At 39.5% G+C, this 26,442-nt stretch overlaps 4 protein-coding genes across 4 annotated transcripts in view; 2 read left to right on the top strand and 2 right to left on the bottom strand.

The window, feature by feature from the left end:
- megf6b (multiple EGF-like-domains 6b) overlaps nucleotides 1–14,102 on the bottom strand; it is a 78,069-nt gene extending 63,967 nt beyond the window's left edge. Inside the window, exons 1-3 of the mRNA XM_055221949.1 lie at nucleotides 14,008–14,102; nucleotides 10,459–10,593; nucleotides 7,921–8,030 (exon numbers count right to left, since the gene is read on the bottom strand). Of these exons, the coding sequence (XP_055077924.1) occupies nucleotides 7,921–8,030; nucleotides 10,459–10,593; nucleotides 14,008–14,102 (340 nt within the window). The remainder of the gene's footprint in view (nucleotides 1–7,920; nucleotides 8,031–10,458; nucleotides 10,594–14,007) is intronic.
- A 3,043-nt stretch (nucleotides 14,103–17,145) lies between these two features.
- On the top strand, nucleotides 17,146–21,822 carry akr7a3 (aldo-keto reductase family 7, member A3 (aflatoxin aldehyde reductase)). The gene is made up of 7 exons (XM_033966146.2): nucleotides 17,146–17,465; nucleotides 18,689–18,876; nucleotides 19,176–19,280; nucleotides 20,516–20,612; nucleotides 20,759–20,858; nucleotides 20,937–21,066; nucleotides 21,430–21,822. The coding sequence occupies exons 1-7, from the start codon at nucleotides 17,180–17,182 to the stop codon at nucleotides 21,589–21,591; spliced, it is 1,068 nt and encodes a 355-aa protein (XP_033822037.2). The 5' UTR covers nucleotides 17,146–17,179; the 3' UTR covers nucleotides 21,592–21,822.
- A 71-nt stretch (nucleotides 21,823–21,893) lies between these two features.
- mrto4 (MRT4 homolog, ribosome maturation factor) lies at nucleotides 21,894–24,116 on the bottom strand. The gene is made up of 8 exons (XM_033966147.2): nucleotides 24,021–24,116; nucleotides 23,758–23,816; nucleotides 23,577–23,680; nucleotides 23,410–23,491; nucleotides 23,263–23,330; nucleotides 22,697–22,848; nucleotides 22,549–22,625; nucleotides 21,894–22,234 (listed from the first exon to the last, which is right to left on the bottom strand). The coding sequence occupies exons 1-8, from the start codon at nucleotides 24,046–24,048 to the stop codon at nucleotides 22,079–22,081; spliced, it is 726 nt and encodes a 241-aa protein (XP_033822038.1). The 5' UTR covers nucleotides 24,049–24,116; the 3' UTR covers nucleotides 21,894–22,078.
- A 776-nt stretch (nucleotides 24,117–24,892) lies between these two features.
- Nucleotides 24,893–26,442, top strand: part of iffo2b (intermediate filament family orphan 2b) — a 43,258-nt gene continuing 41,708 nt past the window's right edge. Inside the window, exon 1 of the mRNA XM_033966145.2 lies at nucleotides 24,893–25,810. Within this exon, the coding sequence (XP_033822036.1) occupies nucleotides 25,311–25,810 (500 nt within the window). The 5' untranslated portion in view covers nucleotides 24,893–25,310. The remainder of the gene's footprint in view (nucleotides 25,811–26,442) is intronic.

Below are 26,442 nucleotides of genomic sequence, written 5' to 3'. Positions count from 1 at the left end.
TACGCTCCCCCTGTGAGGCACTCTCCTCCTAGGACGGTTAGGCCTGTCACGATAACTACTATATCGACTTGCTGACTTTTTCTTTGTACTAGTGGGAAACGTTTGTTTTTAACTATGTATTTTTAACAACCTTGTACATTTAGAATACTTTTTAGACATAATTCTGCTTTATGGTTTGGTTTCAACATTATCATTTATCATCTATATTCACTTATATATCGCACATATTTGTTATCGTGACAGGTCTAGATGGACGGTGGGACTGTCAGGAGCTGCACATATGGCATTTACTAAGGTTAGAAAGAAAACAAAATTAATTTCTGTCAAATAGACAAAAAGCCGCTTCTTCAGTTCTGGTCAGATTGCTGGTGGACAATACCTTATATCTATCTGCAACTTTATGACAAAAATGTAATGAAACAAGCTCGAAGTAAAAATGGATGATTTATCAAGTTATTTCTGAGCAATAAAAAAAAAACACATTTAATTGAATAAATGCATGGCAGATGAGTTTGATGACATACTGAGGAGCATTTTAGACAAAGCAGTGACATTTCCATGGAGATACGTATCTAGCAGACCCTCCACCACAAAAGTTACTTGGTGCATCTTTAATTTAGCATAGGGACAGTTGTTCTTTCCATTTGTCTCATCGTTCATTCCTGAATCTTGAAGAATTAGTCTAGTGTGTGCATTTAGGTTACACAGGGAAACCCACACAGACATGGGGAGAGCATGCAAACTCCACCTCACCCAGAATTAAACCCAGGACCTCACAGAAATGAGGTCTCGTGTACTGTACATTCATCTAGTTTGTTAGGACAGTTGTAGCATTCAGTTGTTAAAGTTAATTTTGTAGACATAAACTAGTTTTGTTTATGCTACTCTTCTAAAAATGATTTTACCATTATACTCATTGTTTATGGTGATTATTGGCAATAAATGTTTGCATATGTCGCAGGCAATGTTCCCTCTAATTTTTCACGAGTCTGAGCAGACACACAAACTCCCTGAGTGTCCCATGGACCAGTGTGAGCAACATCAGACGTGCGCACTGTGGTCATGCTGCATCACATCCATCCAAGTTAAATGGTTTATTAAAAAATCAAATTACAGCATTTACATTTCTGTTATAAGACTTTTAATTAAGTGCTTTAGCCACTTATACAATGAAAAAGACAAAAATCTTGCTCATGACCTGTGTAGTATGTTAATGCTATTGGAAGTATAAATATTTTATTTAAACTATGGCAAAACATGAGCTTCCAACCAAACCAAGACAACTGTAAACTCCAATGTTGAAAACACTTAACATTTTTATGATAAAGCTCTGACTTGTATTATGAGTATAAGCCATTGTGTGAAGCTTTTGCTGTGACTGAGTGAGATTGTCCAACTGTGTCTGGGAGACAGTCCAGTAACTCTTTTTCAGTAAATGACACGATCATTTGATTTTTACAACTCATAAACTAGTGACAGTCAATGACCAACACACACTGAGAGGAATCTGTATCTGCACAGCTGCTCTATTATTGTACATTTACATATCATATCAAAACACAATATAAATTGTATATTTGTAAATAAAATATAGTCAAAACAAGTGGTATGGGTCAAAATAAATATATGTTTACAAACCACAAACTGCAAACAGTGAACAAACACACACACTTCAAAATGTAAACAAACACACACCGGAAACTAAGAACAAGGGGGGGGGGCATGAGCTAATGCTAATGATTACACATAATACACATTTGACCCACAGTTAAGTCAACAGCAGAATAAACCTCGCTTACCGATCAGGAACAGCATCCAGTCCATGAGCACATCAGGTCCTCTGCTCCTGAGTCCATCATGAGATCTTCACTCGGTTCCACGAACCGCTCCAGGTCCGAGATGTCTCTAGTTTAACTTGTACAAACATCCACAGTGTCCTCGGTCCGTACTTCCTTTGTTTTGTCCGTTTCCTCATGTTTAAAACGCAAAACTGCTACAAAACAGCGCGTAACAGTGCGCCAGAGCGCGGGCCGTCGGAACGTTCAGGGGAAAAACAATTAGCATCATTAGCATCATTAGCGAGTCTTCACTCCACATCGGCTAAAACTCTGATAGGCGCATGAGGAGCCTGTCAATGACGTAGATAAACTGCGCAAATACGTGAATCACATAATTGTCTGGAGCAGCTCGTCCCCGGTCACACTCACTGACTCACATTGAAAAATAGCGCAGAATGAATTGTTGTGTATTTATTTGCAACTCCGGTTCGATTTTTTTGTGCCCAGCGCAGATTTTCTGTGCGAGGAGACCGTGTCAGCAGTGCGCAATTGCGCACGCGCGCAGTTTAGAGGGAACAGTGGTCGCAGGTGTAATGGCACTGAACTTCCAGATAAAATGTGTCAAGCTGTTTTTTTTTTTTACATCATTCCTATCACAACATGCTATCAGGCAATAGGAGACAAATTGCATACTTTCCATCTAAAACAATTAGGCAGGCAGCTGGTTCCCTGCACCATCTCTAAAACTCCACAGACTAAACATAATCTGGGACACTGCAGTCGTCTCTTTGCCAAACTGTGTATAATAAAATGTTTGGACTACAATGGGGAAAGGATCCATGCATTTTGACAGCCAATTGTTTGTTATCAGCCCTTTTACTTCCACTACACTGCCCCCAAAATACTAAGGGCTCATTTGCCCAATTACCCCTGCTCTGAACTTTTTATTACAGAAACCACACACACACAGAGAAACAATACAGAACAAAAAAACATCTAGATGCTAAATCACAAAGCATTCCAGTCTTTTCCAATTCCCTTGGATTTGAATAAAGCTGAAGTTGCAAGCTGTAATTCTTGCTGAAAACAGGCCCATAGATTGCCCAGTGCTGACAGAGGTACAGTGAAGATGGTTTTGGCGTTGAAGAGGCAGGATTGAGCTGTGAGCGTCCTTTTATCCCGCAGTGAATGGGATGCAGAGAAAAGAGCGATTAGTTTGTCTGGTCCCAAAGTGCAGCGGCGTCTTGGGTTACGCAGATGAAAGGGGAGTGCCGAGGGCCAGGCAGAGGAGCACAATTTGGGATGAGAGGGGAGAGGGAGTGGGCAGCGAATGGGAAACACACTGAGAGGCATTTGGGAAACAGTATTTAAACCTAGTGAGATTCAGGTAAAAGCTAAATTGTAGTGTTGTTGTTGTCTATAGAACACAAGAATCATATTTAAACAAGAATGTGCTACAAGTGGACCCTGGATAACCAACTACTTTCTCTGAGTAAACTGTACCACAAGCTCACTATGGTTCAAGCCTATACGCACAAAAAGCTCATAGTTAGTACACTGCAGACCAATGGTGGAAGTAAAAGTACAGATACCAGGGCGAAAAAGTACTCAAGTAAAGGTATCACATAAAAAAAACTACTTAAGTAAAAGTATTAAAGTACCTGTTTAAAAATGTACTTAAGAGTGAAAGTGTTTCGCAGAGATTCTGAGATGCAATGAAGCTTCAAATGTACTGAATTTTGTTCAGCAGAAACAACTGAAATCATCTTTTTTTCAGTTTCTGTTTGCTCAAACTACGAACATGTTAAAAACAAACTCTCAGCCTTTTGAGCAGCTCTCAATAATAAAAAATACTTTTACTTTTTGGTCCAGTTTATAAATGTAGTGGAGTAGAAAGTACAGATATCAGCTCTCAAATGTAGTGAAGCAAAAGTAAAAATGATCCAGTTTAAAGTTGACTTAAATACAGAACTTTATTACTTTTACTTTGTTATGTTGCACCACTGCTCTGGACTCATTAAGTTTTCAAATGAAGAGAATACAGGTACATTTTGGGCTGCAATGTGAAGAATACTTACAGACTATGATGATCATAATGGATACTTGTATTAACGCTTATTCTACTTCTAGTTTGATCTCAGTTTAGTCCTAATATAGACTTGGTTTGATCTCGTTCTAGCCCTGGTTTCATCCTGGTTTAGTTCAGGTTAAGTTCTGGGTTCAGCAGTTTTGTTGCAATTTTGATGAGGTGTGTGTTAAAGTGAGACGCAGTTTAAGACAGAAAACGTGGTGTTATTGTGGTTAATCTATGCATCATTCATTCACTTCCTATATCCAGTTGACCAATGATGATAAATATAAGTAAAAGTACTCAATAGAGGAATTAGTCTGACTCTTATCTAACGGATGGGCCCATAGAAACAGATGTAGTGCGCATATTTTTGCCAGCGGGTGCTTGAGTGAGTCTTTGAGTGAGTCTTTGCCAAACTGTGATGGTATGTGGACTATGTGATCAGAATCAGTGTCTGTGAAATCCCATCAAAGCTTCAGTTCTCAGTGATGTGAAGCTAAGCCCAGGCACCATCAGCTACTGGTATCAAAACACTGCTCATCATGGATCTCTGTATATGAAAACAATACAGCTAAAGAGTGAGGTAATGCTGATCTCAGGGTTTGGAAAAATGTGGTGGAAGAAATACTCAATTTTGGTATTTAAATATGGAGCAGTAAAAGTAAAAATATCACATGGAAAAATCGGCTTAATCAGAATCAGAATCAGAATCAGAAGACTTTTATTGCCATAGTCTGTGAACACAGTTCACAAACTAGGAACTTGATACGGTGAAAAAGTGCAACATAAACACACTGAATAAATACAAATACAAATAAGAGCATGCACAAAGTTAAAAAGATATGCTTAAAAAAATCAAATGAAATACTTAAAGGGAAAAAATATGTACAATAGCAGCATCAGAACAACAGTGCAAAGTGGCTTATTAAAGTGACCGGTGTTATAAAGTGTCCAGTTTAGTGCAGATATTATAGAGTGTTCATGAGACAAACAGCAGAGGGGAAGAAACTGTTCTTATGGCGAGAGGTTCTGGTCCCAATGGACCGTAGCCTCCTGCCAGAGGGAAGTGGCTCAAATAGTCCATGTCCAGGGTGAGAGGTGTCAGCTGCTATACGGCCTGCTCGCCCCCGAGTCCTGGAGACGTACAGGTCCTGTATAGATGGAAGGCTGCAGCCAATCACCTTCTCAGCAGAGCGCACAATGCGCTGCAGTCTCTGTCTGTCCCTGGCAGTGGCCCCAGCGAACCACACAGTGATGGAGGAGGTGAGGATGGACTCAATGATGGCCGTGTAAAACTGCACCATCATCTGGACTGGCAGCTTGCGTTTCCTCAGCTGCCGCAGGTGGAACATCCTCTGCTGAGCTTTCTTGATGAGGGAGCTGATGGTCGGCTCCCACTTGAGATCCTGGGTGATGCAGGTGCCCAGGAAGCGGAAAGAGTCCACAGTGGTGATGGGGGAGTCCGTCAGGGTGAGGGGAGGCAGGGGGGCTGTGACTTTCCTGAAGTCCACGATCATCTCCACTGTCTTCTGGGCGTTGAGCTCCAGGTTGTTGCTGCTGCACCAGGACACCAGCCGGTCCACCTCCCTCCTGTAGGCAGACTCATCGCTGTCCGAGATGAGTCCGATGAGGGTGGTGTCATCCGCAAACTTAACCAGTTTGACGGAGTCGTGGCTGGAGGTGCAGCAGTTGGTGTACAGGGAGAAGAGCAGGGGAGAAAGTACACAGCCCTGTGGAGATCCTGTGCTGATAGTCCGAGTGTCCGAGACATTCTTCCCCAGCCGCACGCGCTGTCTCCTGTCTGTCAGGAAGTCAGTGATCCACCTGCAGGTGGAGTCAGGCACGTTGAGCTGAGCGAGCTTGTCCTGGAGCAGAGCAGGGAGGATGGTGTTGAATGCAGAGCTGAAGTCCACAAACAGGATCCTGGCGTAGGTTCCCGGGGAGTCCAGATGCTGGAGGATGAAGTGAAGGGCCAGGTTAATGGCGTCGTCCACAGACCGATTGGCTCTGTAGGCAAACTGCAGAGGGTCCAGGAGGGGGGAGGTGAAGGACTTGAGGTGGTGCAGGACCAGGCGCTCAAATGACTTCATGACTACAGACGTCAGCGCCACAGGTCTGTAGTCATTAAGTAAAACTATTTAAGTATCCGTTTAAAGAGTAAAAGTTAAAAGTATTTTGTGCCGATTTTGAGGTATAAGTCTTCAAATGTAGTGATTTTGATAAAGATTTGTGTTGAATTTTGTTCAATACAAACAATTAAATGGATAGTTGTTCTTAGCTGTTTTTCTTTTTTTTTTTTTTGCTCAAACTTCGAATGTGTTAAAAATAAACCCTCAGGCTTTTCAGCGGGTCTCAAATTATAATAAAAAATATTTTTACATCAGTCTAGTTCAAAAATGTAGTAGAGTAAAACATGCTGATACCTGCTAAAAGTAAAAAGTACCCACTTAAACAGTAAAGTGCAGATACCTAAACATTTTACTTAAGTACAGTACTTTACTACTTATACTTTGTTACCTTCACCACTGAACAACAAATAAACAGATAATGAGAAATACACATAAAATTGACAAGTATGGAACTTTACTGAATAGTTTTTAGTCCATGTATACCATATATACTGCTATGTTGTCTTGTAAATTACATTCTATTGTCTTGTAATTATTGTGTATTCTATTGTGGAATCAGAATCTATATCACAGATCAAGTCTTTTTCCCTGTTTCCCTTGATATTGAAAACCAAATCCTTGTACTAAATTCACATTAAAATAAATAACTTAAGATTTTTATGTGTACATGTTGTGTTTGAGATGTATACAGATCCATATCGGCTTTCACATAACATTTAGATTATATGAACACCGTTATCATATTGTAAGTCATTGACAGGGAATCCCATGATAGAATGACATAAAGAATAAGCCCAGGTTAAGCAGTGCTCCTGACTTCCACTTTTAAATAAGAAGTACAGGGACATGGTAAACCAAATATCTTGACCAACACAGCCACTAAACAAAAACAGCTAAAGCCATTTTGTCACTCTTGCACATGCCAGTTTAAAGAATATGGTTAGAAAAAGTGCAGTGATCCTCCATTTTCCCTGACCATACCACTCAGTGCTCACTTGTGGAGGAAAGCCCTAATGACAAGTACTCAGCCGACCCTTAAAACCTCCTCCGATCCTAAGTGTCTTTTAAAACACAACTTGACTCAGCTCCAATCACTTTGCAAATGCCAACACACTTCATCATTGAGTAGATTTTCTTTCTCTTTGTTCATGTCTGAATCTCAGGATCTCTTAGCCAAATGCAGACTGGCACTGACTGATAACATCTGCTGAGGGGATGACCTATGACCTTTGACCTTTGGATTAAAAAAAAACAAAAAAAAAAAAAACTCATTTAGGGGTCGGTGCCAGCAGAGGACGGTTTCTCCTGCTGGGTTGGTGAAGACACAAGACCTACCCATAGTTTGCTTTTCATTTAAGGATAGAGATTCCAGAATGACAAAAATGAGCACCTGTTGCCATAGCAATTAACTATTTAAAACAAAAAGTCCTCAGAATGTATGTAAATCAGAAGAGAACGACATAGACCATAATCCTGTGTGCCATTTCAGGGCAACTGACACACAAGTAGATAAAAATATAACATTAAAGATGCTCAAATCTTATCAGGACAATACATTTTGAGAATAGATTAGGAATTCAAAGCAACATCATGCAACTTTCTGGAGGTGGCACATCACCATGCATGATTCCATGGAAATATAAAGTTCTAACTATACTTTGGAACATTCTCCATAGATAAATGTTCTCCCATACTGTGGAATATTTCTATGGAAACAGGCCAAATAAGTAAGGTTTGTGGAGATGCAAGCCCAGACTTTTTCCTGTTTTATTTATTGCAACAAAACATCCAAAATGAAAAAAAACACAAGCTTATATTTTTTAGCAGTGGGGCTTTTGCAGTCAATTTTGTACCATTATTTTGTATGAGGTCAATAGCGGGATAACTGTACAGTGAGAATTGTATATCGCTGCATCCTTATTAAAGTTAAAATGTTGCTTACGATACAGGCAGCCTGCTTCTCCATTGAGTTGGGACCATCCAGGGCAGCACTTGTACACAGTCTGGTAGTCCTGTCTGTATACCTGTCTGTAGGCTGTGTAGTACGCCGTCCTGTGAACACAAGAATCTGTGATATATGAGGTGCTCTTTGATGTGCATATGGTTGTAGACAGAATCACATATTTATAGACATTATGAAGAAGGCCTAAGTCAATCCACTATTCTGTGCATTTTATCTGTTGTAGATGATATTCTGTGCCATTGTTTGTCAAACTGCGGCAGAGCTCCTTCTTGTGGTACTTTGACAGCTCTTCAGTTGGTGTGTTTGCCTAATTTAAAGTGCATTTTATCCACTTTTTGTCCTTCTTTGGATAATTTCTTGTTTAAAACTACAGTGGAAGTTGCGTAATCAACTTTTAGACCTGGTTCAGCCCTAGATTAGATTTGGAATATTCCTGTTTTATGCTCCATTCAATTTTTTTTTAATTTAAATTTAAAATGAAATCTGCTGGCACTCGGAAAGCCCAATCTTTTCTTCAGTGGTACTTGGTATGTTTGAGAGCCACTGTTCTATAATATAAGCAGACATACAGCTTAAAGTTTCCTTATATTTTTATAACACAAAAAATCAAGTTGTGTTTTGAATGGGTATTTGTTCAAGGCCCAATACCTGATTTTTTCCCATGCAAAATTCATCTTGCCGCAGTACAGATATATTGAATAAGCAGATTGAGGTGAAAATATGTCCGCTGTGTACTGTCTGCATCTAATAATAAAGTGTTTTATTATAGACCTGCTCTATGGGTTGTAAAACTTCTTTTATTCCTCAGTATTTTTCCCCAGCCATATCAATCTCTCTTTTGCGTTTTATTATTTTTTGGGGACTAGTGGTTATTTTCAAAGAATTTGTATTGTCCGTTGGTTCAAAACGTGAGATTCAAACTCACCCTCTCTGTGTTTGACCCTCTCACTGTCTTATTACACATTACGGAGGAACCTTTGTTTTCAGGGGCTAATTGTGGCCCTGGGTCCCTTCAAAGATTCCTCTGTCCTTACTGCAAACACTGTGAAAGTTTGGTGAGAAAACACTGACTAAAATGTTAACATAGAGGCTACGCTAGCTCTTCAAAGGGACGTGAGAGACGACTATGGGGCAAATTAGTGGTGAGGGTAATCAAGTAGGGCGACACCTTACACTTAGTTGTATGAGAGACCAGGGATAAAACTATGGGAGGGAAGAGCCGATCTGATTGGTTTAAAGGGTGCAATTAAAGTAGAGATCACGTCCTGTTGTTGGTACACGAGTAAGACACAGGTTTGGATTAGAGGTTAGCTCCAGATTCATTAGACACACAGCCCTGCAGGTGATGACAGACGTGTTTGGTTAAGAACTGTTTCCAGTGCAGTGGGAAAGGGCAGAGCCGGTCGTAGAGTACAGCACTGACAGCTTCAGTAACTCACTGTTTCTCAACCAGGGGGACAAGGACCACTAACACTGACATTTTAAATTGCAATATTGATCTAAACCAACTTAATAAAAAGGTTTGCTGAATTTTGGTTCAAAACTGTGCAGCTGATTTCCACCAGTCCATTTATGCAAAATTACTCCTCCACTTGTTCACGAGTGAAGGAGGGATGGAGCGTGAGATTGTCAGGTGGATCTGTGCAGCGTCTGCAGTGATGCAGTCGCTGTATCGGTCTGTTGTGGTAAAGAAGGAGCTGAGTTGAAAGGCAAAGCTCTTGATTTACTGGTCAGTCTACGTTCCTACCCTCACCTATGGTCATGAGCTTTGGGTAATGACAGGAAGGACAAGATAGTGTATACAAATGAGCTTCCTCTGCAGGGTGGTTGGGCGCTCCCTTAGAGTGAAGAGCACCGTCACGCAGCAGAAGCTCGGAGTAGAGCCCCTGCTCCTACGCCAGTTAAGGTGGCTCGGGCATCTGTTCAGGATGCCTCCTGGACGCCTCCCTAGAGAGGTGTTCTGGGCATGTCCCACCGGGTGGATGGATAGCATTTATGCAAAATTATGCAAATCAGTCTTCTCCTCATTTTTTAAAAGGACAGTGTGAATGGGTCTGGGCTAGTACGAGGCACATATTTGGGAATGTTTTGGGAAAATTTTGACTTGTCATTGACCTGACCTGTTTTGAACCTGAACATTTTGACCTGAGGACCTGTATTTGCTATGGACTTATAGTGTCAAGTAGAAAGAGGCAGATGATTCTTTTGTAGTAGCATAAAAATAGTAGAGTAATGAACCCTGTATAAACGTTAAACATTTATGGGTTTTCCCTTTTCATAAGACATGGGTTTCCAAATTATGAAAAGTTAGGTTGATAATGATTAACGATTTAAAACTAAGGATTATATATTTTGAATGACAATGTCCTCAAATTTGAATTGACGCAATTAGCAATTATTTATGTGACAGAAGGTAAAGGTAAATATGTTATGTATCAGTTCATATTTCAGTCTTGTCTCACAAATCTAATTACAATTGCTATTCATTGCAGTACTACATCGAATAGCACGGCTCACCTGCGCTCGTATCCCATGCACCAGGACTGTCCCGTGCAGCCCTGTTTCCATACTTTGACCATTCGTGTGAAGGCTTGAACACACGGCTGAATGTGGGCCACGAGCGTCACCTCCCGCTCCACGCACACGTTGGGCCTGTAGCGCAAAACAACAAGAAAATACTGTCAAAATACTGTCAAGATGCTCCAGTGCTTTAACTAATGAAAAGGGGCCGGGGTTATTGACCTTAAAAGTGAATTACCTGGAGCTACATAACGCACATGAAAGACAGTCACATATGTCTAGAATAGTTTTAAAATGGTCTGATATGATATTTATAAGATCACACGATACTATTAAAGGAACGGCTAGCATTCAGCGTTCAAAATTACATTATATTTAACACAAAAGGGATTCATACATCAAGCACAATCTGGATTCAACCCAGATGCCTCCCTGCTGTGAGACTGCCCACCACTATACAAAATGTGTTGAATTGCGTCATAAAAAACGTTCCCCTTTTCCTCTTATTGTCATCTCTTATCTTTCCTCTAAGCTTCAGAAGGAGTTATACAACATTTAACAGCCACCTTGCCTGCACGAGACGTTGAGTTGTAGAGACAGAGGTGCAGACGATGCTGAGGGGGCCTGTCAGGTACAGACAGTATAACACATGTAAAGCTTTACATGAGCTGTGGTTATTGTAAAGTACTGTATGATGTTTGCCTCTGGTATTTTAAAGACTCTGGGGGAATTCCTCTCACCTCATCTTTACTTAAGGAGCTGAGCAGAGCAAGAAGCTACCTGCACCATAAGCTAGACTCCCAGCAAGCAAAGTGTGGCCAGAGAAGTTGACATGCAAGACGTCTAAATGCGAAAGAATTTACTACAACAACAACAACAACAAGACACTTATAATTTAACATTTGAAGAGCCCATATTACTCTATTTTCTAATCTATGTTATAATGTTGTTTCCTCATCACAAACCTGGAGTTGTGTTTTGTTTCATTCACACGTTTAACACACAAATCCTGTATATTTACGCTGAGTTCTTCTATCAAACAGGAAACACTCTGTTCCACTTTGTGATGTCATGTGGTGATACAGGAAGTGCTCCACCGTGTTTTTAAACTCCACACACCTTTACTGGAATAATTTAGATAATTTCAGCCCTGGAATTGCCAATTGCTACTGAACAAAAGGTAAAATGTAGATGTTAACTTGAACACTATCACTTCATGACATCACAAGATGGAACATCTTTGAGCTTTTGAGCTTTGGAGGTGCAGACAGACTAATAATAAAGGATTACTCAAACATGTGTGAATGAAACAAAACACAACTCTAGGTATGTTTTTGATAAGGTAACACGAGTCAATTTTGTGGGACCTTTAAATTACATTGGTTGGTTGGATTCTTGTAACATGATACGCATTTTAAAAACTTATAATTATGTTACCACAATTTTCCAGACAGTGGATTAAAATTAAGACAGGCCTGTCCCAATTTTAAAGCACCCCAAAGCCACTTTTTTAACTATGTGATGAAAATATGTGAATGTTGTCAACACCTCTCTAAAAACACTCCACAATCATGCACAGGTGAGATGAGTGAAGTGTCTTGCCCAAGGACACAGCAGAAGCATGTCAGAGCTGGGATTGAACCACCAGCCTTTTCCTTCATATCTGAACCTATCGTCTCTTTCCAAAAGGAGTCTGAACTGCAAATTTCTCATCAGCTCAAACTAAAACACCATTTGATGTTATATTTAGGTGTTGATTGACAGGAGTGACCCTCTTTGAATTCAAAACGACATACTACCTTCAAAACTGGACTGCATTTGACCCATCTCTTACGTGTCAGGAGGACTGAGTAACTACAATGCAGCACCTAGACATCATTGAAGAGGAACTTGCCAAGGAGTACCAAGCTGGAGAATTAGATTGGTGGGAAAAACGGGAAGACACCCCATCATGCACGCTCCATATTTAAACTTTAAACCAGGAAATCAGTCCAGAAATCAAACTTGGAATGTCTTTGGTATAAAATGCAAGAAAAGCAGCTGGAAACTGCTTCAGCACATATGACTATTGTAAAAATCTGGACTACTTATGTTTTTCTGTTATGGGCACATTATATAACTTTTCTGGTGGAGTTTCTGCCACTCGCTTATCATTCCGTATGTTTTTGCCACAAATTGTTTTACAGCAAAGAATCAAACTAATCTTTCTTCATGGAGACACGCAGGTGATGCCAGTGAACCATGCATTTTTTTGAAGGTATGAAATACACTGAAACAAATGCATAAAGACATATTAGTTAAATGTGAGGCAAAGTACATCTCCATGAGTCAAGCAGGAGATGGACTTTCACCAAAAAAGTTACAAAGTGCACCTTTAAACCGAGTAGAGATAGCCCTGCCTGGCACAGAAGTGTTCACAGGTGAACCACAGCCAAAGTGCAACCTGATCTCAGTGTTTCTGCTTTGGTAACGCTCCAGGGACACAGTGTAAAGATCTGAGAGATCTGGCTGCAGACCTCCACCCAGAGGTCCCGCAGACCTCCACCAGGATGACCCTCCATACCTCCATCCACAGGTCCCTAAAAGTAAACAAACAGTGGCCATGCTAAAAGACCGTCAAAGTCCACTGTTTCCTGGGCGCTGTTTTCAAAGTAACGCTATAAAAGTTAACACAAACCGTTTTTCTAACCTTAGCCATTACAGATTTGTGCCATGCTCCTAACTAGACACAGGGCTACGGCAACACCTTAACGGACAAACTACATCTATTAATTTTGTGTTTTAAACTGCTAATTTCCCTACGCAAGCAGAGCAGAGCAGAGACAGCACAAAGCTAGTTCATTTCAAACTAAAAAAGAAATGTCTTCACTCTAAACAATGTGAAATTAGTTTTAGAAAGTGTCATTAAATCGTTAATCTAATTCAAAATGATGAGGGACATGTCAGTGGAGGTGCATCCTGCTGGAGGGTAGGGTCCTCTGGGTGGAGGTCTGTAGACAGAATCTCTTGAAAGTTTTAGAGTCTGGATCAAACAGCTGTGCATCTCTACACAACACCAGCAACAGCAAGAGGAGCTGGAGGCATAAGATAAAGCTAAAAAGAAACAAACAGCTGAATTAAGGAGACAAATAGGGCACAGAATTAACTTGAGAGGCAACATAATGAAGATCTGAAACCTGCTTGAGATTATATGTAGGCTATATGAAGTAGGCTACCACAACACAAAATCTCATTGACAATATTTTGAATGTTAAAGAGCTGCTGTTGCCACCTGTTTTACTTACAACTACAACCTGTAACACTAAAACATGACTCCTGCTGCCACTATTGCAACTACTTGTACTTATAACCCAATTAATTAAGCCCAACTAATCGACTACTTTAACTGTATAATCAAGTCTTAGCATAGGGTAACAGATGCACGCAGAAATGTATAAAGTTCTCCCAAATCCCATGCGTAAAAGTGGTTTATGCGTAAAATGTTCCAAGCCATGTTTTCTCAAAGTTTAAACTGAAACATTATAAACTGACTGAATGGTTACTTACATGTATGGTTGGAGGTTGTGATTTGCCATACCATAATTATGCGCATCTATTCCTTTAATAATCATCAAACAAAAAGCCAAAAGAAAACTGTCCATCTTCTTCTCTGCGTCTTCACTCAAAAACCTGCAACCAACTCAACCATCAGTCTGACTCCGGAGTACAGCCAAAATTGATGAGAAATTATTTAAAAAAAAACAAAATGCAGGCGAAAACTTCACAGACTCTGCTCCTTGCGCGTTTACGCACAAAAAAAACGAACATTATTTTCCAAAGACAAAGGATAAGGAAATAATAATTAAAGGAATATCGCCAGTACGCAGCAGCTTTACGCACGCCTCTGCACCACTCCCGCAGCTGTACGACTGAGCTGCGCGCTTTCTCCGTCCATTGATTTGGTAATGGCGATGGAGCTGGAGGTTTTGGGGGGAGGAGGATGCGAAGTTTACTATTCACAGACACGACCCGCGGTTGTCCAAGTGCGCGGCCCGAAGAGGAAACCTGCAGGCGAAAAAAAAAAAACAGATACCTAATGTCTTCCAGGATGTTACGAGTGCAGATAAGCTTTGCATTCACTAAAACCTGTCTGGCTTATGTGTGTCAGAATAACATTCAGTAGCTGACGACACAGGCTGAATAAACTTGCTTACACAGTCCTTTAGAAGTTCTTCTTCAAGCAAAATTACTAGGCAACATGGACATTTGAAAGCTGCTATTAGTGCCATTACCAGCAACTCTACAAAGAAAGGTAAGGTCTTTTTTGTGGTAACAAAGTAAAAGTAGTAAAGTACTGTACTTTATTTAAGTAGATTTTAAAGTGGATACATTTTGCTTTTACTTTATTACATTTGAGAGCAGTATCTGTACTTCTACTCCACTACATTTTTGAACAGAACTGAAAAGTAAAAGTATTTTTTATTGCAGTTTGAGAACTGCTGAAAAGGCTGAGGTTTATTTTTTTATCAACTTTATAATTGAGCAAACAAATATTTACAAAAAACAACTGATTCAGTTGTTTCTGCTGAAATCTGTATCAAAATCACTACACTTGAAGCTTTAAGATAAATCTCAATCGCAATCTGCAAAAAATACTTTTACTTTTTACTCTTTAAGTACATTTTTAAATGTGTACTTTAATATTTTTGCTGCAGTATCTGTGCGTTTGCTTACTTGATCATGGAAATTTTACAATAATGCCAATATTGTTGTAACCCTGTTTGAGTAAAGTGTCATTTACACAGTATTACCATAAACTGCAGCTCGTTGCAGGTTCTGTTTGCCTCTTGTCATTCAGTCATTGTCTTTGTAGATTTAGCCTCAGACTGACGATGGCTGAATCCAAGAGCTGTGGCTGAGACTCTGAGGAGAGGTCAAAGTTCACCCTCCTGCTCTGACCAGCGCTGCTCCACAAACAAAGGCCTTCATTGGGCACATGCGTGTTAATGACCCCTGTGTCCCGGGTCACTGCAGCCCTCAGCTCTGTCCTGAGACACTGAAAGAGCCACATCCAGAATGTAGGGGCTTTAATTGGACCATTATGAGACCTGCTCTGAGTTAAAGATGGATCACCATAACCTTAGTTTAGGAGAGAAAGGTTCTTCAGCTGTTTGAGCTCACAGACTTACTACTACTGAAGATAGAAGATGCATAGTTAGGGCTGTGTAGTTAAATGAGACTGAGTCATTTGTAATTGTCTCTGATCAACTGGGACTTTTTAAAGTCCCCATATTACATTATTTTCTGATCTCTGGTCTAATGTTGTTTCCTCATCACCTCCAATAACTTCATTCATCGACTCAATAAAATCTATAGTACGTAACCAATGTACTCTGTTTTTAACTCTCTGTAAATAGTGGAAAATAGAAACTGTCTTAATGTTGTTGAGTCTTGTCTTTGCCTGTATGGATGTTATTCTGTTGTATGTTGAAATTTCTGCTTCTTGGCCAGGTCATCGTTGAAAATGAGAATTGGTTCTCAACCGACCTACCTGGTAAAATGAAGGTTAAATAAAAAAATAAAATAAATAAATCACAAACAGACCCGGAGTTGTGTTTTGTTTCATTCACACATGTTTAATACATAAACCTGCATATTTAGGTTGAGTTCTTCTCTCAAACAGAAAACATTCCATTCCACCTTGTGATGTCATGTGGTGATACAGGAAGTGCTCCACTGTGTTTTGAAACTCCGTACATCTTGACTAGAATCAATTAAATAATTTCAGACTTGGAACTGCTAATCTCTACTGAATTAAAGGTAAAAGGAGCTGTTAACTTGAAAACTACCACTTCATGACATCACAAGGTGGAGCAGAGCATTTTGGGCTTAGGTCTGTTTCTGAGGAGGTAGTAGTAAAGCACGTGGTTTGGAGCAAAATTTAGACTTTGTGAGTATGTTGCATTGATCATGAAAGCCATATTTTTAAAAAGACAAAATCAAATTGAAGAACGGGATCAAGAATTAAAATGAGGAAAAAAATAGTGATTCACTTTTGTTCCTATATCAGCATCCATACATGTATTATTATTTACCTAGGACATCTTTTTTTTTTTTTTTTTTTTTTTTTGGTTCAACCTAAACCTAAAAAGGTAATCAATAAAATTATTCACTAGTACAGTATATGCAACTAAATACAATATAAGCCTATCAGTGCCAGGCAAACAGCCGTGAGAATCATCTACATTTACACCAGGCCTATAAGCAAAAATAGAACTTGTACTGTGTATTGCTCTATTTAAAAAAAGATAAGATGATAGAAGAAAAAAAGTAAGCCTAAGTAATGCTATGTTTCAGGTTGGCTTGTGGTGTAAAATGACAACAAAAAGTACTTGCAGAAACCTGGATTTGACTTGACAAATGTTCTGAGACGTTGCATGAATGTAACAAATCAGTCCCCTGTGCTTTACCGCCCTCTAGCGTGCACCTGTGTTATAGCATGAGTCAATAATCTTTTTTTTTTTTTTTTTTTTTAAATAAGTGTCCTTGAGGGGTGAACAAACTTTAACAAACCCTGCCCAAACAAGAAGACGTCACAACCAGAAATCCTTCACCTTTGCCTTACCTTCACGTAAATACATCAGTTACACATTTCCTACTACATTTCTTCGTTTTCCTCCTGCTGAGTAACTTCGAGACGCTCCCTGGAGGTTGCCCTTTGACCCTGACGTTGTGTAGCATGCAGCGGGTGATAAAGAGTGTGCTACGAGCCAATAAACTGCTCATCAAACAACAACTGTGCGTAAAGGTGTGCACGGCTAGAAACATGTCGTCTGAAGAGGCAACAAAAAGACCCGTAACTTTGCTGGGGACGATGGCGTTTGGAGGCCGGGCTAACGCGGAGCAGAGCCGGGACATGGTGCAAGTTTTCCTGGGCAGAGGCCACAGCAGAGTGGACACTGCGTTTATGTACATGGATGGAAAGTCAGAGGAGGTGATCGGAGGCATGAAACTACCCAAAACTGGTGAGATACAGGTGGTTATGCTAAGCTAATGTCAGATACCCTGCTCTTAAATCGTTAGTTTATGGTTTAGGGTATTATTTTAACTGTTTACCTCACTGATGGTGTGATCTGACAGTACTTCAGTTCATTTTAGAAGTTATTTTGACACATACTGTACCCTAAGTTGCCTGAAAGTACAGTACTAGCAATTGCATTTGCACCAACACAGCAGTAGGCTACACATTTTATGATCCATTCACAATTTTCCATAGCCTCTTGAAATGACTGGAGTAGATTAAGCCTCTGTCCCTGCAACTATGGGCCTTAAGCAGGGCCTACATTTGACAGGGGAGTGGATCTATTCAAATAACAGATGCTATAAATGCAGAATAAAATGGATAGGTCTAGTTAATTGCCATTTAAGTAAATTAGTAGCACAGTTTTGTATTACTTGGTTATCTATAAACAGAAATACAACACAGCTTGCATACTAGACTGACCCGCTGCCGGATTTTGACAGGAGGCTCTAGGTTCCTGACAGGTTGCACTGTGTAGTCTTTTTTTAATTTTATTTATGAAAAAACAAAACAGTACAGTACAAAACATAAGAGGACTTGACAAGAAATAGAAACATGCAAAGGAGACAAAGAAACAGACAAGAATATGATAAACCTGGTACAAAGCAGAGGACAAGAAACAGAAATAAAACAATGATCAGAGCTTAGGGTGGGCTGAGGGGGTGGGCTGAGCGCTTACAATGAGCTAATGTTTTATTATTGAGCAGATAAAATCAATGAGTGAATGTGTATAGTTATGAAGTCTCTTTTCTCTTTTCCTTTCTTCCCTTTTTTCCTTCCTTTCCTTTCTTCCTTCTTTTTTCCTCTTTTCCTTTCTCCCTTCCTTTTTTCCTTCTTTTTTCCTTTCCTTCTTCCTCTCCCTTTTTTGTTTTTTTTACCCTTTTCCCTTCTTGCTTTTTCCTATTTCTTTGAATGAATAATTTGATAACCTTCCCCTTGCATACCTTGCATAGTGTAGTCTTAAAGAATGGGTCAAATGCAATAATTAATTTCCCCATAGTCTAGTATTGGAATGTTTGAAAAGAAATGAACATCCAGGGACTTCTTAAATCTGCATTCTGCATTGGAAAGCTTTAAGTCTGTTCTTGAGAATATATTTATTATGTGTGTGTTTTTAAATATAGTCCAATAATTAGCTGCTATTCACTTTACATTTGTCCTGTGCAGTGAGTCTAGCCACCAAAGCAAACCCGTGGGATGGTAAGACACTGAAGCCGGAGAGCGTTCGTGCTCAGCTGGAGACGTCGCTCCAGAGGCTGCAGACCGACTGTGTGGACCTGTTCTACCTCCACGCCCCTGACCACAACAACCCCATCCAGGACACACTCCGAGCCTGCAACGACCTGCACAAAGAGGTGACTCAGACATACAGAAAGTGTGAATACAAATAATTATCTACTTTTTTCATCTAAGTATTTGTTATTTTAGGTTTAGGACAAAGAATGCAAAAACATGTCTCTCTTCTCTATATAGCAGTTCTGAGGGAACTATAAAACTAAAAAATGTAAAAATAAAAAAAAACATCAAATGAATGTATAAATCATTATTGTGTTAATGCTACCAACATCTGTATAATGTATCATGTACTATTTTTTGTTTTTTGCTTAATGTTAGTGTATATCAGTGTATGCTAAATATATTCTGCATTTCAAAGGGGAAATTCAAGGAGCTCGGCCTGTCAAACTATGCATCATGGGAAGTGGCTGAAATCGTCAGCATCTGTAAACACAACAACTGGATTGTCCCCACAGTTTATCAGGTGAGTGTTGTGTTTTTTAGGACTACAATCGCCTAAAGTCTTGGTTTGACTTAAGTTATGCCCAGTGCATCAATTAGGGAGAGCGGGTTGCTGGAAAAAGCTCTCAAAATGATTAGTATCTCTATAATCTGACCCAAACTGCACTCGTAAGACCAGAGGATCACAGTTCACACAAGAACAAATATGTTTAAGGAGAAGTGAACAGAATCTTTATATGTAAAAAAGATTAAAGTTTAAACTTATCATTCACTCCTCAAACCTCAGCTGTGCCTTCACAATTCTGTTGGGACAATAAATCCTTTATGATCACAATTTATTTTAGGTCAACAAATACAAATTTTGGTTGATTGAGACACCATCAACCAATTAATCAACTAAACTACAAAAGATCTGCAGCTCTTATGTGTTTTTGAATAAATACCATTTTTTTTCTGAAATCTTAAAGTGCAAAATCGACTTTTCAGAGCTTTTAACCATGTTATAGTTGTTTCTCCTTCACATGCAAGTTCATACTTGAAGTTGTATCTGGAGTGTATCCTGCATGTCTGAGCAATCTTTATTCTCTTATTTTCAAGATCCCATATTTCTGCTCAGTCCCTGTTTTCACCGCCACCGGCATCTGCCCACTGCTCTATACTTGCCCCGTTCTCTAATTTTATTTTCTTAGTCTATGATATACATGGGACTCGGCAGCATGGCATGGTCATTTTGGTACAAATTAACAAAAATCTGTTGTGATGACGTTTAGGGTGACGTCGGCTCCCATTGGGCACCTCAGTTTTCTAACGTGGAAGGCAGCAGACTTGTTTCCTTTATTATGTCATTTTAGTTAACATTGCGACTTAGAATATGCATTATAACATAATGATCCATGGATGTCATGGATTATAACTATACAGCAGACATAATAGGTCTTTAAAATGACACTGTCAGTGGTAAAGTGTTTAATACAAAGTGAATCAGGATGTGTGGTTATTTTAAATTTAAATATATCAACATTTTCTTTCTTGACAGTTCATTTCTGGCAGTCAGGCTTACTTAACATGTCTCACGAAGTTGAGTATTAACAATATCTGAATACTAGTGACCTTTTAAAATGGTCTGTACCAAAATCCTGTTCTTAGATTTGTGTTTTTAGTTAAAGTCACTTTGTTTGAGAAATGGGCAAACAGAGCAATCTCCAAGAACAATGTGTTTACATGTTACTTATTCAACAACAAAAGTCTTATTTTTAGGGGATGTACAATGCCACAACAAGGCAGGTGGAGACAGAGCTGTTTCCATGTCTCAGATACTTTGGCATGAAGTTCTATGCTTATAATCCGCTTGCAGGTAACACACACACACCCCCACACACACACACCCCCACACACACATAAACAATCTGTATATGCCAGGTCAATTTGATGACAACATAATAAATAATGCCACAGTGCCATTATTTGCATTGCATTTATTTTTTTGTCATCTCTTGTCAGGTGGAATTCTAACAGGTAAATATCACTTTGAAGATAAGGAAGGTTCTCAGCCTGAAGGACGATTCTTTGGGAACAGTTGGGCAGCAGCGTACAGGGACAGGTGGGACAAAAAGATAAAAATACATGGCATGTGTTCTTTTGTAATTTTAAGTGAAAGTTACTATTATGTGTTGTGCAGATATTGGAAGCAGAGTCAGTTTGTGGCCATAGAGCAGGTGCTGAAGACTCTACAGGACGTTTATGGAGCAAACAAACCCAGTATGACATCTGCAGCCATGAGATGGATGTACCACCATTCACAACTCAAGGTATTTTAATATTTACTTTTATATTTATTATTGCATTTTACATAAGATTATTTATCATTTAGTTCAAATGGAAAGCCTTGTTGTTTCATTTATAATTCATGGCTGAAAACACTGTAGAAACTAAAATATGCCAATACTACTGCTCATTCTCTTGATTGAACATGAATATACTTCAATAATTGCAAATTACCAGACATTGTCTGCCTAAGACCACCATAGACTTTCTGTATGCATAGAAATGAATGTTTTTATCAAATTGTGCAAATTTACCAATTATGTAAAATGCAGATTTAGGCTGTGCATTTGGGCCTTGTTTGTATTATATCAGACACTAAAACATATTAATCAACTTTATTCTTTCAGGGAGATTTAGGGGACGGTGTGATCATTGGGATGTCCAACATGGAGCAGCTGAAGCAGAACTTGGACGCTGCCGAAGAAGGACCTCTGGATGAACGAGTGGTCTCTGCTTTTCACGAGGCCTGGAACCAAGTCGCTCATGAGTGCCCCAACTATTTCCGCTGACATTCTTCACAACTAGCCTTATGATTCAAACTGCCAATAAGAGAGCAATAAAAGGAATCCTACAATGGACGTTTTAAAGAATCCTATAGAAAATGTTAATCTGAAAATACTAGGTCCTGCGACTAAGTCAAGATTTGATTTGATAACATTGGTATTTTTATATTAATGATGATGCAGAAATGATTCATGTTTTTAAGACATGGATAATAGTCCTATATTTTTGGAGGAAATCCACATTTTTCTATTACAGGACTGTTCAGTTTGTTTAGTTGGTGAATTACAAAAGTTTTGAAATAGTGACATTATCAAAAGATAATGTGAACCATTTATGTTTACTGATCCACAATTCAGTACACATCGAAAATTCAGGATAAACAAGTTTGTACAAACTTTGGGAGGGGAAATATAATAGTCTGGTAGTATAATGTCCATATACGACGCCCAGACATACATAAACATAAAACCAGACACAGTCTCTGCAGAGATCTCACACTGCATCATCTTCATCCTCCTCCTCATCGTCCTCTTCATTCTCTATAACAGACTCTTCCTCTGCACCGAAGCTCTCAAATTCACCCGTCTCAGAGTTCCACATACATTTGATCTGCACCTTAAACTCAGCCATCTCAATGCCAAACAGTTTCTGAAAATTAAAAAAAAAATGCATGTTAAATGTAGCAATAACAGTGATACTTGTGTCCAGGTGAGATGCCTAATGACCAAATCGTTTTAAATGGTGCTTTCCCAAAAACTGTCCAAAGAGGTCAAGTACATAAAAGAATACAACACCAGTCGCAGAGATAAACCTCCAGACATTGGCTTGGTAATAATTAGCTCAAGATTATGATTTTAAGTAATTAGGGAAACAAGCTGATTTTCATTTGATCTGCCCACAATTATGGCTAGACAAGCAGTCATGTTTGCATATTACATTGGTAAGAAATTCAATTGGCATACCAGTATCCGAGCTTGCTCTGGAGTTAGTACATCCCCCTCTTTACAGACTTCATGATCCTTCAGTAGCGTCACAACTCCTGGAAGATAAAACAATTGATATGTAGCTCATACATACTGAGCATAAAAAAATAACTGAATATTTGGTTACCTTTTTTGAGGGCAGTGGGCAGTCCCAGTTGTCTTAGCTGTGGCTCCATTGAGTGATTGAACTGTTCCAGAGGCCCCTCATCCAGAGTTACATCCATCTGTGCCTGGTTTCCTGCACGAGCAAAATCTGTCTCTTTGAAATGACTGAAATACCTGAAAAAGAAAATCAGAAATACTCATTAAAAAGTATGCAAACTTGGCCTGTCATAATAATTAATACATTAACTTATCATTCAATACATGAAAGCTGAAATATTTTTGGGCTCAACATTTAATGTGTAGACATTTTCTTTGCAATAGTGGAGAGATTTTTGTTATTTTATCTTGTAATATAAGATTTGAGCTGTAGAGGACTGAATAAGAAACTTTAATGGCTAATTATTAGTTCATTCTGCTATTTATTTGCTGCAGCTCAGGCCTTTCTATATGGTATCGTCTATATGATCCTGCTTTGCGTCAGTGGCATAAACGTTCAGTATAATCATTTATCATATTTCTTTGTAGCAATATATCATACTTAAAAACACAAACTGGTTTATTGTTACTGAAAAATAAGCCAATACTTACTCCTGCACTTCTTCTTTAGTTTTATTTGTGAACAGTACACCCACTTCTCCTCGTAAATGCTTTGTTACCTGCCAAAAGATGCAATACAAGTTTTATATTTATCAGCTTTAAAATGTAACTACTTAGCAATTGTTTGGATGAACTTACCTTATGCAAATTATCTTTATATTCATCTGTATCTCTTTTACCCAGAGCAACCATCATTACTTTGTTTTTGCCAAAGAAGAATCTGTATAAAAAGAAGATACAGTAGTCATTTAATTGTAGAGAAAACAACTAAAATGTAAAGCAATCAAGTTTACTGTGTCATTTACCTGCTGTGTTTCCATGCCGTTCGCACGTCTTTTAACTTGTTATTCCTCATATTAGCAACAGAAAATATGAAGAGGTTTCTGTATGTGTCTGCACATTTTCTTAGCTGCAAAAAGAAATCCTTGCATTGCATCACATTGAAAACCTAGTACTTTCATTGATATTGGGGGGATTACAACTTACCTCTTCTATTAGCTTCTGTTTTAACTCCAGACCCTTCTTGGTTGTTTTTGTTAAGGAAACTAAGTCGGGAAAGAGCACATTTAATTAGCTATGTGAAAAAGTAATGGATGACAACCAGCAGTGGAGTTAGGCTAACGCTAGCTTCTTGTGTGTTTTATATCTTTTCACATCTTATGAACACATTTTAGAACAACCAGTCTATCGGATACACAAAAGATGATAAAATACGCATAAAAACCATTAGGATATTGTTTATTACTTACTTTTCTTATCCCTCTTTGATTTCGGCATGTTTCCCTCACGATGCCACAGCAGCGCACGTGAAACTGAAGGACCCCAGATGTTTCTGTTGGATGAGCTGCCCCAGTGCTGCCTGAGCAAAAGTCAAATAATTTTTTTAATATAGCACTATTATGTTATCTCGATGAGTATTATTAAAACAAACGCTTGAAACTGTTACACGGAACATTGTTTTCAGACTCGGAAAATGCTCCAACTGTGTGTGTGTTTTAATCATTTCTCAGGTGGCCCACAAGAGGGCAGCAAATCACTGGAATGCATTGAATCAACAGGCTCCTAAAGTCTTGCACTGTGGATCTGCTCTGCACTGAAGGACATGATTTAACTCAAGGTTTTTAGTAACTATATAACATTTTTACAATATTTTATCGAAGAAATAGGGCTAAAACTGTAACTTATATGCAACTTACTTTAGGTGTCTGTGTGTATTATAGTTACAGTATTGCCATCACTTTATTACAGAACATAGAAAAACACTGTAGACCTAAGCCTACACCGAAAGCCTGCATTTCCAGCCCAAACAATTGCATATGCCATAGGATAATAAATCACAAAATCCTATTACATTTAACAATTACAAAAATAAGTCTTAAATAGCATAATTATTAAATATATTTACTCACTGGTTGCACTTATTGTATTATAAAATGTAATTGAACTGCGTTGGACTAACTAATGTCAGGCGGATGTGTTGGGTACATTGACTGGATCTCCCTGGAGAGACAGACAAGCAGGAGAAGGAAGGAGGGCGGGGCCTGGAGAGGTGATAGTGCCGAGTTTAGCACTTTGCAACATGATCCGAGTCGTGCACCACTAGCACCAGCCCACGAGCAGCAGCAGAGAGGAGAGAGAGAGGGGCCGGGCTCCGCGCTACTGCATCCAACAACACCACCGCGCCACATGGAGACCACACGCGAGGCTCCACGGTAAACGAAAACGAAGCCATGTTTACGTGAGAAGAGGTACAGCTTCAACATATAACGTCCCAACAAAGCAGGACCAGAGAGATGAGGCTTTTGAGGAGCACACACGCTGCTACTCATCACTGCGGGCTGCGTCAAACTCCTGGCGCGTTTAGATGATGTCGCCTCTTTTTGGACCGTAAGGGATTTTTTTTGTAATTTAGCGAGATTTTAATGCTACGATGTGAGAGTGACACAGCATGGAACAAGCGATGGTAAAGTCGCCTCGTTTTTTCAGATTTGTATGAGTATAAGGCTGCATAGATAAGTTTGACTTGGGTTATTTTGGGGATGTTTTCTTCCGACATGAACGCGCTTTTCTACCCGGACACTGGTGCACCTGCCCCGGGTTGCGCTCTTCCCGGCGGCTCGCACTCGCAGGCAGTGACCAGCGCATTAAGAAACGACTTGGGCTCCAATATTCACGTCCTCAAAACTCTAAACTTGCGATTTCGCTGCTTTCTTGCCAAAGTTCATGAACTGGAAAGACGAAATAAACTTTTGGAGACGCAGCTGCAGCAGGCTCAGCAGAGGCAGCAGTACCGGGCACTTTACGCGCGGGATGTGGCGGTGCAGACGGACGGGCCAGAGTCCAGGATGCCCGGTACCATTTGGAGTTTTACCCATGTCCGGAGGCAAGGGGAGCGGTTCGAGACGGTGCACGGGCCCGGGGTAACGTGGACGCATCCGGATGGAGTAGGGGTCCAGATAGACACCATTACGCCTGAAGTGAGGGCTCTGTACAACGTCCTGGCCAAAGTCAAGAGAGAGAGGGACGAGTACAAGAGAAGGTGAGATCAAGATCTGTCTCGACTAAACGATGTGTTGCAATATTGATGAAAGGCAAGTAAAGTTATAGACTGCAACAAATAGCAAGCAATTAGGCCTATAGCTGTACAGTATACCTATTACCTAACCTAACAAGCTGTGCACCTAACCTCAGCCTCAGTACCAAATATCAGCATTTCTAGAGTCTGACTGAAGCCAGAAGGTAAATTGCTCAAATCAGCAATAAACCAATAAGGTAACAGGTGAGGTAAACCATAAAACTGTAGGACAACAACATTAAAATTTGCTATAGACCCAATATACAGTTAAAATAGACATATTACTGTCTCTATAAGCATGCTTATTATTACGCCATTCCAGGACATGGTGTCATAGCTTGAGAACATATTGGAAGAGTGCCCTGTGCCATGGCTCCACCAGTGTGTAATCCACTTAAATAGTTAAGACATGGGCCAGGTTGGAGGGGCAATTGCAGTGGTGTAGCTCAATGAAAAACAGTTTGCTTTTGTGAATTGTAGGTGTATCTTCTAATGAGATTGAAATCGAACTTGACCATCACCTACTGTATGACTGGGATGTGTCTGTGTCATTTAAAACATGCAAGCTAGTATGTCTTATTCAAATACAGACTTTG

The sequence above is a fragment of the Periophthalmus magnuspinnatus genome, chromosome 5, assembly GCF_009829125.3.
Source record: "Periophthalmus magnuspinnatus isolate fPerMag1 chromosome 5, fPerMag1.2.pri, whole genome shotgun sequence".
Classification (NCBI taxonomy): domain Eukaryota; kingdom Metazoa; phylum Chordata; class Actinopteri; order Gobiiformes; family Gobiidae; genus Periophthalmus; species Periophthalmus magnuspinnatus.
Note: the sequence above shows the minus strand (reverse complement) of the source record. Positions and strands in the feature narration are given on the sequence as shown.